This window comes from Rhamphochromis longiceps, linkage group LG4, assembly GCF_057381845.1.
Source record: "Rhamphochromis longiceps isolate RC_006_pf linkage group LG4, R_longiceps_female_GT1.1, whole genome shotgun sequence".
Lineage (NCBI taxonomy): Eukaryota > Metazoa > Chordata > Actinopteri > Cichliformes > Cichlidae > Rhamphochromis > Rhamphochromis longiceps.
Genome location: NC_140560.1, coordinates 25,075,626 through 25,087,730, shown reverse-complemented (window position 1 = coordinate 25,087,730; position 12,105 = coordinate 25,075,626). Strand labels below are relative to the sequence as shown.

The 12,105-nt window shown below is 40.9% G+C and overlaps 1 protein-coding gene across 5 annotated transcripts in view; it reads left to right on the top strand.

Annotated features, from left to right (window-relative positions):
* LOC146671689 (transcription factor MafG) overlaps window positions 1-12,105 on the top strand; it is a 16,687-nt gene extending 4,582 nt beyond the window's left edge. For 2 of the 5 annotated variants that reach the window (XM_085404037.1, XM_085404036.1), the window contains exons 2-4: window positions 6,217-6,328; window positions 8,245-8,317; window positions 8,410-12,105. In XM_085404037.1, coding sequence (XP_085260163.1) covers window positions 8,282-8,317; window positions 8,410-8,862 — 489 coding nt within the window. In that variant the 5' untranslated portion in view covers window positions 6,217-6,328; window positions 8,245-8,281 and the 3' untranslated portion in view covers window positions 8,863-12,105. Of the gene's footprint in view, window positions 1-6,216; window positions 6,329-6,369; window positions 6,964-8,244; window positions 8,318-8,409 lie in introns of those variants that run through there. The other 3 variants (XM_085404039.1, XM_085404035.1, XM_085404038.1) reach the window with 2 other exon arrangements.

Here is a 12,105-nt window from a genome sequence, read left to right as displayed (position 1 = left end):
ATTAGAATCTTTGATATTTCCAGGTAATAACTCTGCTCTCTCACTGCATTTGAATCAAAGCTCTCCACAGGAGAAAATGCATCCGTGTTTGTTTTCTTTCCTTCTCTTTTTTGATGATGCTGCTGAGATCTGTTTATTTTGATGTTTGTTTGTTTTTTGTTTTTTTTTTAATAGGAGAAGACTGTTTTAAATCATATCAGTGCATCAGTAGTAAGTAAAATAGCTCACATATTTGATATTCTTTTACTTGAAATGCATTGAAACGTATTGACCTGCTCTATCAATTCTGTGAGCAGCACAAAACTGTTGTGGTTGTGTTAGGTCAATGCAATATGCATTTAATATAAATTCAACCAGTGTAGTGAACCTCCTAGATATTTTGCCAGTGTGTGGGTTGCCTGCAACCCTTACTTCCTCTGCCAGTGTAAGGCTGAAGTATCAAGAGCTATTCTCTTCCTGTTTAATCAAGTCCTCCAGGCAGATACTGTGAAAGGCCAGTGAAGTCTCCACTTCTGTCCTACTGGTTATACCAACAGAGCGGCTTCAGTAGATAGCAGCTGCTGAACATGGAAATAGATTTTTTTTTTTTTAATGTATCAAAACATTGGTTAGTACAAACAAGTCCCTTTAAATAAACCTCCCATTATCAGTGACTTAAGAAAATATACAATCCCTTAAGGGCAGTGATTCATGTTTTCACTTTAAAAGACATGAACTGGATGCAAAAATCTGACATAAATGTGCCACATGCTATTCTTCATAGTATAGCCTACTAGCTTCTACATACGACTTTTTTTCTCGCTCTTTTCTTTTTTTTTTCCAAGGAAACTAGGTTACATAAAATCAGTTTATTTGTATTCATCAAACTCTCCTTTCTTTGCCTAGAGTCTGCCTGGTTATCAGAAATGAGAAACGATAAGTGCCTGTGACTTTAATATCAGACAGGAAAAAATTTATTGGCAAATGTCTTTACTTTGTTGGCACAAATTTTACAAACATAGAAGGAAATTCCACATATTTGACTATGGAAATGCAGTATTACCTTGAAGCCATTGTGCTGTATTAACATGATTTTTTTCTTTTTTTCCACATAAAATTTGGTCCTACTAAGAATCTAATTGGAGGGAACATAACAGATTTTTCCCTTCTTTAGATATACAGCAGGTACCAATTCTTTCTTACGTCTTTTTTCTCTCTCACATCTTTAATAACAGTATGTGTGAAAACTAAACCTCCAAAGCAGAGTCACTTAATCCTTATCCAATAATTTAGTGACTTAATGATTTAGTCATTTATATCTTTGCGGATTTATTTAATTTTTTGTGTGGTTTGATGTTTTTTGGTTATCAGTGCTTCCTTTTTTTAATAAAGGTCAAATTCAGGATGCTTCTGTTTATCTAATAAGACAGTATTTGCCAACCAGAGCAGTGTGAGGATGATGTACAGACATGGTCACGAATTAACATCCCCCCCATGCACCAAATGTAGGTGGATTTTCTATTTTGGTGAGTAAATCTTAGTGGACAGTCCCCCACGGTGGCATTTTTCATTCTTTTTTTTTTTTTCTTTTTTCTCCAAACCAAAATTAAAGCGACGCTTAGGGTCTCTCCTGTGTTTTGGGATCACTCATATGCTTCTGTCTTCCTCCCTCTCTGTCAAAGTTTGACACTTACACACACACACCCACACACAGCTTTTTTTCCCCCACCAGTATTCCACAAAGACCTGACCCTGACATTTTTGTATAACCCTAACTATCTAACCAATCGTCTCATCATAACTCAGACTAAGGCTGGGCTTTGCAGTCTTTTTTGAACAGGAGCCTAAATTCTTAGATTCATGCAAAAGACGAAGCATTAGAAAGCGATTACATTGTTGAGGAGATTGATGTGAAAAGTTTAGAATTTTTTTTTACTATTCATGCTTGACTTGATTAGCCCCTGATAAATATATTAAATGTTTGTCACTTGACGCTGCGTCTCAACAAAATATTTAGAAACGCGTATAGAATATATGAACGAAGGTCGATTTATTATTTTAGCAGATTAAAAGCACACTTGGTCAGTGAGTTAAAGTAAATTTCAGACACTGTTAACAGATTTTTGCAGGAGCAGTTTAACCCTACGCTCTAGGGGTCAGTTAATACGGGAAGCTGGCAATTTTGGTTAGTTGCTATTTCAGCATTGCCCAGAACGTCTGCTGGTCAAAAGCACTGGCTTAGTATTTCCCCTCTACTACAAGCATATCACATTTCCCTCTGAAAGCTGCTGAATGATTTCCCCTCTCCCTCTTTTTGTCACTCTTATTTCACGCTCTGAATACTTAGTAGTTAATAGCTTCCCTCCCCTCTTCCCGTCGTACCTTTCTCAGACGCACTCGCACACTGTTTTCTGCACACACAAGTTCATACCACTCTGCCAGTATCTCTTCCAGAGCTATCAGAGGAGTCTGATTTTTAATTTGCAGTTAAATGGCGCCCGACACATGCAGCTTGCTTGATAATTGACTTAGCTCAGCTGACGGGAGGAATGATTAGATCTGAATATCTAGGCGATCTTTTCAACTCTCTTAGAAGTGAGGGCGTAAGAGCAGAGGCTCTGATTAGGCATAAAGTCTTGAGATTGGCTGTACAGCGTGAAAATGTTGGCTCACTGCATTAAATATGTCAACCTGGAAAGAGTAAGTGGAAAATAATAAAGCCCAATCATAGAAAAGGACTGACATTTCTTTTATTTTCAGGCACTTACCATGTGCTTTTCAGTTTCTTTGTCATTGCCATCATTCTGTTTCCTGGAAGGTCTGTGACAATGGACTGAGAGGCTATAGGTCTTATACATTATTGATCAGGGAAACTGAATAGCTGATTGTACTGACTTTACAGCAAGCACTCTCCTTTTGTTGTTTAGCTAATCATCAAAGATATCCAGAATTTGCAAAGACAATGAATTGAAAATGGTGCTAAACATTCTATCACCCTTCTGTCGGGCCTAATTTACATCTGGGCCACAGCTCTAGTTATTCAGTCTTGTACAAACTGTGCAAATTTTCTTTACAAGTCCACACTGGTTTTAGAAAGGAAAAGAAATTAAATTGGGCATACGATCAAAATGAGCCACATCGTGGTCTCTTGGAGTGAAAATTGTTGAAATGTATTGTTTGGTGTGAGATGAAATTCAGCTGTTAGTTTCACAGAGCTCTGTTGCCATTGTTGGATGCTGCTTGTGTTTTGTTTTTCCCCCCCCCTGAACACAGTCTTTCATCAGCATGCACCTCCACCGTCTACTTTTATTCACTTCATTAGCAAGCTGCCAGTGCCCAGTGCTCGGACGCTTCTTTTCAAGAATTGATCATGACAAGTTAAATTTGTATGTGCTTGTGTGGTTTTGGTGATCTGTCACTGTGCGATGCATGTGCATGTGATTAGTTGCGTGATGTGCCATCCACTGTCCTGTCTCAGCAAACCCTGTACCCTGTTAGTCCTTCCCCAGCCGTGTTTAGTATTCAGAGAGCAGGCGCTGTCGTAATCTGGATTCCGAGGCAGGTTGCTGGGGTTTTTTGTTTGCTCTTATGGCCCTGATAATCTTGTTACACTGCTGTCAAGTGGAGCTGGCCCTCCCTGCAGCCCTGAACCACCATGTGTGCCACCTCCGGTACCAGAAATACACCCCCACCCCCTCCCCATCCCCAACAGCCCACCGCCATTTTGAGACAGCCGTTGATGGAAGAGCCTTGGATGTATCCTTGAAGAATCACCTCCTGAGCATCTTTATTCAGCCTCCCCCCGTCTCCCACCCCCACCTTAGGCGGCGAACGACAGTAATAAATATTCATCTGGGGGATGCAGTGTGTCGAAGCTGTAGCCTCGACTCCCCCTCAACAAAGAGTCCCCTGGCTAATGGTGTCCATCCTTGGCATCTCCCCTGGAGAGATCCTGCAGAGGGGACGAGATCATTAAAGGATGCCACAGGCTGAGGGCCGGACCTATCATGTCACATCAGCATTTATCGCACTAGAGTTGTTGGGGTTTTTTTTTGTTTGTTTTTGTTTTTCTTGTAAACCCCCTTTCCCTTCTTCAGAGTCAACCTAAGCCGACCCTACCTCTGCAAGCTGCACTGCATTGCTTCAGATGAACAAAGACCGCATTTGAAGGTTGGATGGGTTGCTCTCGTTGTGTTAGTTCAACTTCACAACTTCCTAATTGGCACCTTGGTTTTGGTCCTTGCTGAGATCAGGATTTATTTTTTCTCTCAACCTGTTCTTCTCAAGCTCCTCTAAATTTGTCGACCCTGCATTTTACATAAGGCTTCTCTCTGTTTTTCTGTCTCTCTTTTTCTTTCTCTCTCTTTGTGTCTCTCTCTCGCTCTCTGTCTTTCTCTCTGTCTCTTTCTTTTTCTCTCTAACACATTCTCTTTCTCTCTGTGACCACACTCAGCGTTTTCTATTTCCTGTGGGTGTGATGTCTCTCCTCCACAAGCAATCAGCTCTGATTTGTCAGCGTTCTTCCAGGCGATTCATAAAAATTCAGCAAGCATCTACAAAAGACGTCTATGTCCCTGCACTTGCTCCCTACCTCCGATGCCCCCGCACTCTAAGCTGCAGCTTTCGCCTCCCGCTCCTTCGGCTAGAAACACAAAAGACGTGAAATCATTAATAGGAGCTAATATATTAGTGCAAGGAAGACATCAGTGTCTTTTGTTTTTAAATTGTGACTATGTCTTTGTCAAATGCAAGGGCATTCTCCAACAGATCAGTGCACCAAGTCTGAAATTTCCCTGTCATTCTTTATGGGAAATTATAGGTGTGTTTTCCTTTCCTTTCTTTGCCTGTGTTTGTGTGAGCATGCCTCTTTGTCTCTGTGAGGTATGACAAGCCTGGTAGTGGAAGGGAGCAGCTGTGCATTGGACCTTGTCTGTGTTGTTCTGCCATGCCCTGTCATTGGTAGCCGTCTGTTGGCAGCAGCCTGTGCTGGAGGCTTGCAGCCTGGGTGAAGTCTTTCCACAGTGTCATATGGTGAGCTTTCAATGTGCCAAACCATGCCTACTATGTTACCCTACACAGATGTGTGACAGAATACACCCCCTCAACTTGGACAGTGTGCCATCTTTCTGCATTTTCAAGATTCCAACTGGTTTTTGAACAATGTTGGGTCTAGGCTACTGAGGGGAAAATGATAGGCTTAATATGAAATTTGGAAGATGCAACCTTTTTTTTCCTAGTCTCATCCCAGTAGCTATTAGTGTAGTACTTTCCTGTCTATTTGTCCATTATCTGTGCATCATCAGGCAGACCATTATCCCATTATGTTTTGCATCTGTGGTCCAAATGCTTACTGGAAATGAGTCACCACAAAGGCCAGTGAAAGGTATGTGTTACTATCAGACAGCTATTCATAGCCAGCCCATCAGGGATGAAAGTATCACATTTGAAAAGTCCTGTGCAGAGCGTGAAAAGCTTTTTATATGGGCATCTGCAGCGCAGAGAAACATTTCTGTTTTTATAAGAAGCCAGAGTACTTTTTTTTTTTTTTTTTTTTTTACTTTTTTTTTTTGAAGTGAAAGCATCAAGAATTCAAGTCACAGTCTGACCTCATGTTATGTCCCCAGCCTGTGTGATAGTGTCGTATTCAGGTCATTTTTAACAAGCGGCTGTCTCTCCCTGTTTGGCTCAGGTGACCGGTCCACCTGTAGCACCCTTTTGTTGCCATGGAAATATCCTGGCCATCTTAGTGCACTTTGGAGCTCCGACTCATCTGTTTTTCTTTTCTTCCCTCACTGAGCTTCTGTGCAGACGACATGAATTTCCCTGATGACTAGCTTAATGTGCACGCATGCTGCAAACTTCTGCACACGCTGACAGTAATTCTTTTTTACATTCTTTTGTTCAGATGCTTTCTTTCCTGTTTTGATGTGTTAAAAAAAAGTTCTAAGAGCTAGCATTTGTTTATGTGCTCAGTATAAACACACACTGCTGGGTTGTGTAAATCAGCTTACCGAGGCAATGTGCTGGCTGGGCTGGGCTGACTGTGGTGGGTGTCTGTGTTGCTGACACAGCATTTACTGTGTGTGGTGTAAAGCACTCAGGGCCACAGCTGTGTGTGTGTGTGTGTGTGTGTGTGTGTGTGTGTGTGTGTGTGTGTGAGAGAGAGAGGACATACTTATCCTGTGACAGAGCTCGCACGATGGAATTCACCTGACCTTCTGTCTGTCTTAATACCAGTAGGCTGGACTTCTCACCGACGCAGCTTCTCTTGGTGGTTCCCTCAGTGCAGACATGACAGAAGAAACTGCAGTGCAGCCCTGTTGTTCTGGAGGGCTCTGCAGTAGTTACAGTGGGTTGCTTTTTCATTGATTTATAGGATTATAGTTGGACACAGGCCAAATCTAGACAGGTGTGACTGTCTAGACTGGATAGCTTAAAATCTGCCCCATGTACTTTTGTGAATGTGTGGTGTTTGAGGATGGATGCGCTGTAGAAAGGCCCAGATCTGTTCTGTTTTGAAATGTGCCTATGGTACTTGTACTTGTGTTGTTTTGGGGTTTGCTTTCCAAGAAATAATTTTGGAATTGCTGCCAACTAGAGCTGGGCGATAGAACGATAACGATATGTATCGCGATATAACTTTTACTCGATAGAGAAATTAAGCTATCGCGATAGACCTCGCCGCTCTTGTCCTCAAAAAAAAAAAAAAAAAAGGTCAGCCAATCCAAATTAAGTAGCGCAGAGCCGAACCAATCACAGCCGCAGCGTCACGTCGCGTGACTTGTTACGTACAGCACAAGTGCCAAGCCGCACGTGTGTTTGTTTGGGAAGCAGCCAGCGGGTAATGGAGCCAGCGCGTAATGGAGGAAATGAGTGTGCCGACTAGAAAAATAAACCGAGCGTGACCGAAGAGAAAACAGATGATGGTTCCAATGCCGGAGAGATTGTCGAACGGAAGAGCCATAGAAGTTCCGTAGGGTGAAGGTATTTCGGCTATTTCAAGTCTGACAAAAAACAGAGTAGCGTGCACTGTAAATTGTGCCGAAAGCAAGTCTGGAAATACAATAAACTGGTGCATGCGTCACACTGTGCGCCACGTTATTGTTTCGGTGAAATGAATTTCTACAATACTGTTACTGTTAATTCTACTCTCTGCAGTGTTTAAATGCTTACAAATACACACAGTTACTGTCCGTCCACACTTACGACTCGGTTCTGCTTCTATGCCCCAGCTTTGTTTACTTTTTCCCACCGAGGCTTCTAGACTTCTGATTGGCCAACATTTAGGCACGGTTAGGAATCTAGCGCCACCTGCTGCTTTGGCATGTTCATAGCAGCGTTTTCCTTCATTTCTGCCTTTATGTGTGGACGGGATTATTTTTTAAAACGAAAATGGAAAATCTCCGTTTTCAAAAATACCCGTGTACGTGTGGACGTAGCCTCAGTCTCTGACTGGAAGCGCTAATTCGTCATTCGGCTTTTGTCAGACTAAAGTAACTGTTAAAACTGTTTGAAAAGCTCAGCTATACAACAAGGAGAGATTGAGAATTTCCTTTTAGTTCTCAGTTTATTTGATATTGACAAAAGTTAGTCAGTTTTGTCTGTTCTTCTGTAAAACAAACTAAGATTTATTTTTAGAATTAATATTTTGTTTCTAAGTGGAATTGACAATTTAGTCTGTTTCGTTTGTTCTATTTTGAAACTTAAACGCTTTAGCGGCTGCCTTTTGTGTAGTTTGCAATATTTGCCTTTATTTATCTGAAAAAGTCTCATGTTCCTTAAGTACATCTACCCTGTTGAACTTATTATGGGAAATAAATATTTAAATAAAAACAAGCTGCTGATTATTTCACATTTTACTTGTGAGCAACGGCACATTTAAATCTTACAAATATAGTTATTTGGCTTATATCGTGATAGATATCGTTATCGCCTGAAATGAAAAAAACATATCGTGATATGAAAAAATCTCATATCGCCCAGCTCTACTGCCAACCAATTAAATGTCATCTGGAAATGCATACCGCAAAGTTATTTGTTCTTGTCATAAGTGCACGAACAGTCCAGGTACCAGTTTTTCCAATTACTTAGAAGGAAGTCTGAAGTCCTTGACCCACTTTGTATTTTGTGTATTTAATCATGTGGTTTCTATTTTTGTTTTTGCTGTTGTTGTTATCAGAAAATACTTCAATGTGTATTTTGCAGAAAAAAATTAAGTTTCTTTTCTAGTACTCTTGTTTCATATATTGTCTTTTCTTTTCACAGATCAACCGGTAGTACAGGTGGACGCTGCTCTCGTGGCATGACTACCACAAACAAGGGAAACAAGGCCTTAAAGGTAACCTGTGTGGCCAAATGTCTGTGTGTGTGTATATATAAGATTTTATTTTTTTAATAAAAGGATCAGCACTAACTAATTTCCACGCACAGGTGAAGCGGGAGCCGGGGGAAAATGGCACCAGCCTAACAGATGACGAGCTGGTGACCATGTCGGTGCGGGAGCTGAACCAGCATTTACGGGGGATGTCAAAGGAAGAAATCCTGCAGCTGAAACAGCGGCGACGTACCCTGAAGAACCGGGGCTATGCCGCAAGCTGCCGAGTAAAGCGTGTCACCCAGAAGGAGGAGCTCGAAAAACAAAAGGCTCAGCTGCAGCAGGAAGTGGACAAGCTGGCTACAGAGAATGCCAGCATGAAGGTGGAGCTGGATGCTCTGCGTTCAAAGTACGAGGCCCTCCAGAGCTTTGCCAGGACTGTGGCCCGCAACCCTGTCACCTCAGCAAGGGGACCTATGGCTTCTGTCATAGGTCCCCTCATCCCCGGTAAAGTAGCTGCCACCAGCGTCATCACCATCGTCAAATCCAAAACGGAGGCTAGGTCGTAGTAGCAGAAAGGGCAGAAGAAAGATGTTTAAGGCTAAACTAGTCAGTGCATTGTAACATGGCACAGGAATGCCTGTGTGAGTTCTCAGTTTTAACCGTGGAGCTAACACTAAAAATATGCTTTCCAAATTCACTCTTACAGAACAACACACCAGTCTGTTTTTTTTTAACAGGCCTGTCACCAGGGTAATAAAAATCAAACTTTAGAATTTAGGACGATACAGTTGTCCCATAAACAAAGGAGAAATATTGCAATATTGAAACATTTAGAAAGTGGAAAATTGAAGAAGACTGCATCAAGTTTGCTTGTTTTGATTGAGATTTTTATGTCAGTTTTCCTAAAATCTGGCTCTTAAGTCTCTTCCGTCCTAAGAACTAGCATTGGTACAGTTTCACAGGTGGTCAAAACCAGTAAGAAAATAAATTGGATCCATTATTCCTCACAAGATCCACAGTACAGAGTGGGAGGAGGAAAAGCCAGCACATATCTCACTAAGAAGCCCTTTGCTTGTTATTATGCACTGACTTAAATTGGGATAACTGACAACTGGTCACAGACTCTTGGTCTTAATGCTACAGATGTCTTTGAAACAACCTGACAAACCCCAAACTCATAAATTAGTCCAATTTGTGATTCTGTTGGTCGTCTGTTGAGAATATAAGCATGCAATGATGCTCCCAAACATAGCATTCATTTCTGTTTATGGATCTGCGACAGGCTTCCGTGAACTTGTCATTTTCAAAATGACTGGTAGATGCAATAATAATATATATGTATGCACTGAAAATACAAAGAGGTCTTGCATATTTAGGTGGAAACGTTAAAAAAGATCAGCAGCACTTAATGATGTTGTTCCAGAGCTGAGTGCCATTCCAATATGACAAGATTCTTCTACAATATCTGAAAACCTGAATGTTATTACAGTAATATCCTCATGTTTTGTGGGGACGGTGAAATCCACAAACATTTTGAAACTTAATTTTTGCTCATAGAAGTAATATGTTGATTTTGTTTAAAAGATATATATTGCGTTTTTTTGTAATTACTTGTTGACAGGGCCGTCAGATATTTCCAAAAGAAAATCTTTACACGAGCTTTACTGTTTGAATTGTTAAGGTGTAGAAAACTTTGTCTAAAGTTGACGTCTTGGTTTTTATTACTAGGTAGATTACCTTCCATTGTTTATAGAAATACAGAAAAAGAAAACGTAAAAAAAAAAAAAAAATCCTGTGACATCTTTTTTGCAATTGTACCGAAAGTGGCTTACTATTAAAGTCTGATAGCTTTTTCTAGTGACTAGGCGCGTACTGTGGGGTAGCGCGTGATGTGATGTGTAAGTGACAAGTTGGCAGTGTCGTTCACTGTATAGATGTCAATGCTGTGCTATTTAAAACAAATCTGTAGAGCTAAACTAGATGGTGTAAACAAGGTCAATTGTCTTTGTGCGTATTGGCATCTGTGATATCCTCCGCTTCCTTGGTGTTAGTTACAAATCATATTGTCATTACGAGTTTACCACATTGAGCCACGAATGACAGAATTTGATGAAACGGCATTAGTGAACATGAAGTCAAAAGACTTTTTGAAGCATAAAGTAATAACTGAATAATGGTTGCATCTAGTGCTGGATGCCCTCTAAAAACATCCTCTGTAACCAGGAAGTAAAGGATTTTATTATTATTATTATTCCAGCAACATCATTGGTGTAAATTACATTGCAGGGATAGAGTGCCCTTAAAAGCTATCTTTTAGAATTTACCTGTGGGCGTGCGGTTATCCTGCAAATGTTGTTGACAAACCTTGCACCTTGTCACGCTAGTAAAAATAAGATGCTGCAAGGTTAACCTCAAAGAGGTATAGCATCACTCTTCTAAATCTACCCACTGGTCTTCAGATTGTCTGATTAAAAGCAGAAGGGTTTGGCTGAAGGTTTGTATGCACTAAGCTCCTGCTTGTTTTGCTCAGGACAAAACAGGTCACTTAAAATGAACAAACAATTCTAGATGAGAGGCAAGAAGGCGGGGATGGCAGCTCTGTTCTTTTTCTGTTTTTTTTTTTCCTCCTTTTTTTCTAATAAGCATGTCATAAAGGGCTTCAATCCACACTCAGAAAGAGGCACAGTGCGACTATGTAGAATTACAATCAACAGCTGCCAGCGAGAGCTCCTTCTGTGCCAAGTGTTGCATCACTCTGCTGGTCCTCTAAAAGGAATTTAACACTGAAGCAGGTCTACACCTCAAGGTGAAAGTAGGTGTTTAATGACATTAACAGAATGCACTTCATCCAGATCTCCCTCTCCTGCTGGTCAGAACGTCTTAAAGTGTCGGCTGAGGTGTTAATCTGCAGCCGCTCGCAGACGATACGCCTCAGTGAAACTGCCCGAGATCTGAGTGCTGGTAATACTGTCCGTATCCTAGCCTCACTTTGTCAACATGCTTAGCTATCTGCATTGACTGGTTAACTGTGGGATAAAATATATATTACCTGACTCTCGACATAGCCCAGTATCAATGTTGGCGTCCTTATTGCTGTGGCAGTCTTGTGGAGTGAATCTTTTTTCGTGTCAAGTGTCTTTAAGGTGTTCGAGTGGCACTGTTGACCAATCTCTCGATCTCCTCTGGGGATGATTCTCTTTCTCTCACATACAGCTGTATAGTATGTAGCTACAGTAGGTATTAATGACCATTGTGAAAAAGTGACCCTTAATATGCAACTCAGTGGAAAGGTGTGAAAGAGTAGATGTAAGAGTAATCAATATTGTCAGAGTTTAGGTCTGTTCTTTAATCATTCTTGATGTTTTGTAGATTTTTATTTATTTATGTTTTTTCGCATCCCTCTATGGGAGAGCAACTGGCCCTTGGTTAAAGCTAACAAAGCTGTCAATGTTTTTAAAGGAATCGTGACAGCTGCACTCAAGCCTTACTCAGTTACTCTGGTCTTCAATCACCTGAATACAAATCCATTAATTAAACTTGGATCTTAACTGAAATGAACTGCTATTATTTAGATATTTATGCACTAAATAATGTTGATGCTACGATGGATTCTGCCACAAGGGCCACTTGCAATATTTTTTTTTTTTTTCCCTCCGTGTGTGTGTGTGCGTGTGTGTGCGCGTTTGTGTACGGTTGAAGTTCCTCTGCTGCTACACCAGTCGTTAATGCTCATTGTTTTGCTGTAGCATCATCCACAACGTTTCTGTTCTCATTATGTGTCGTGCGTGTGAATTTGAAATTGATCTTAA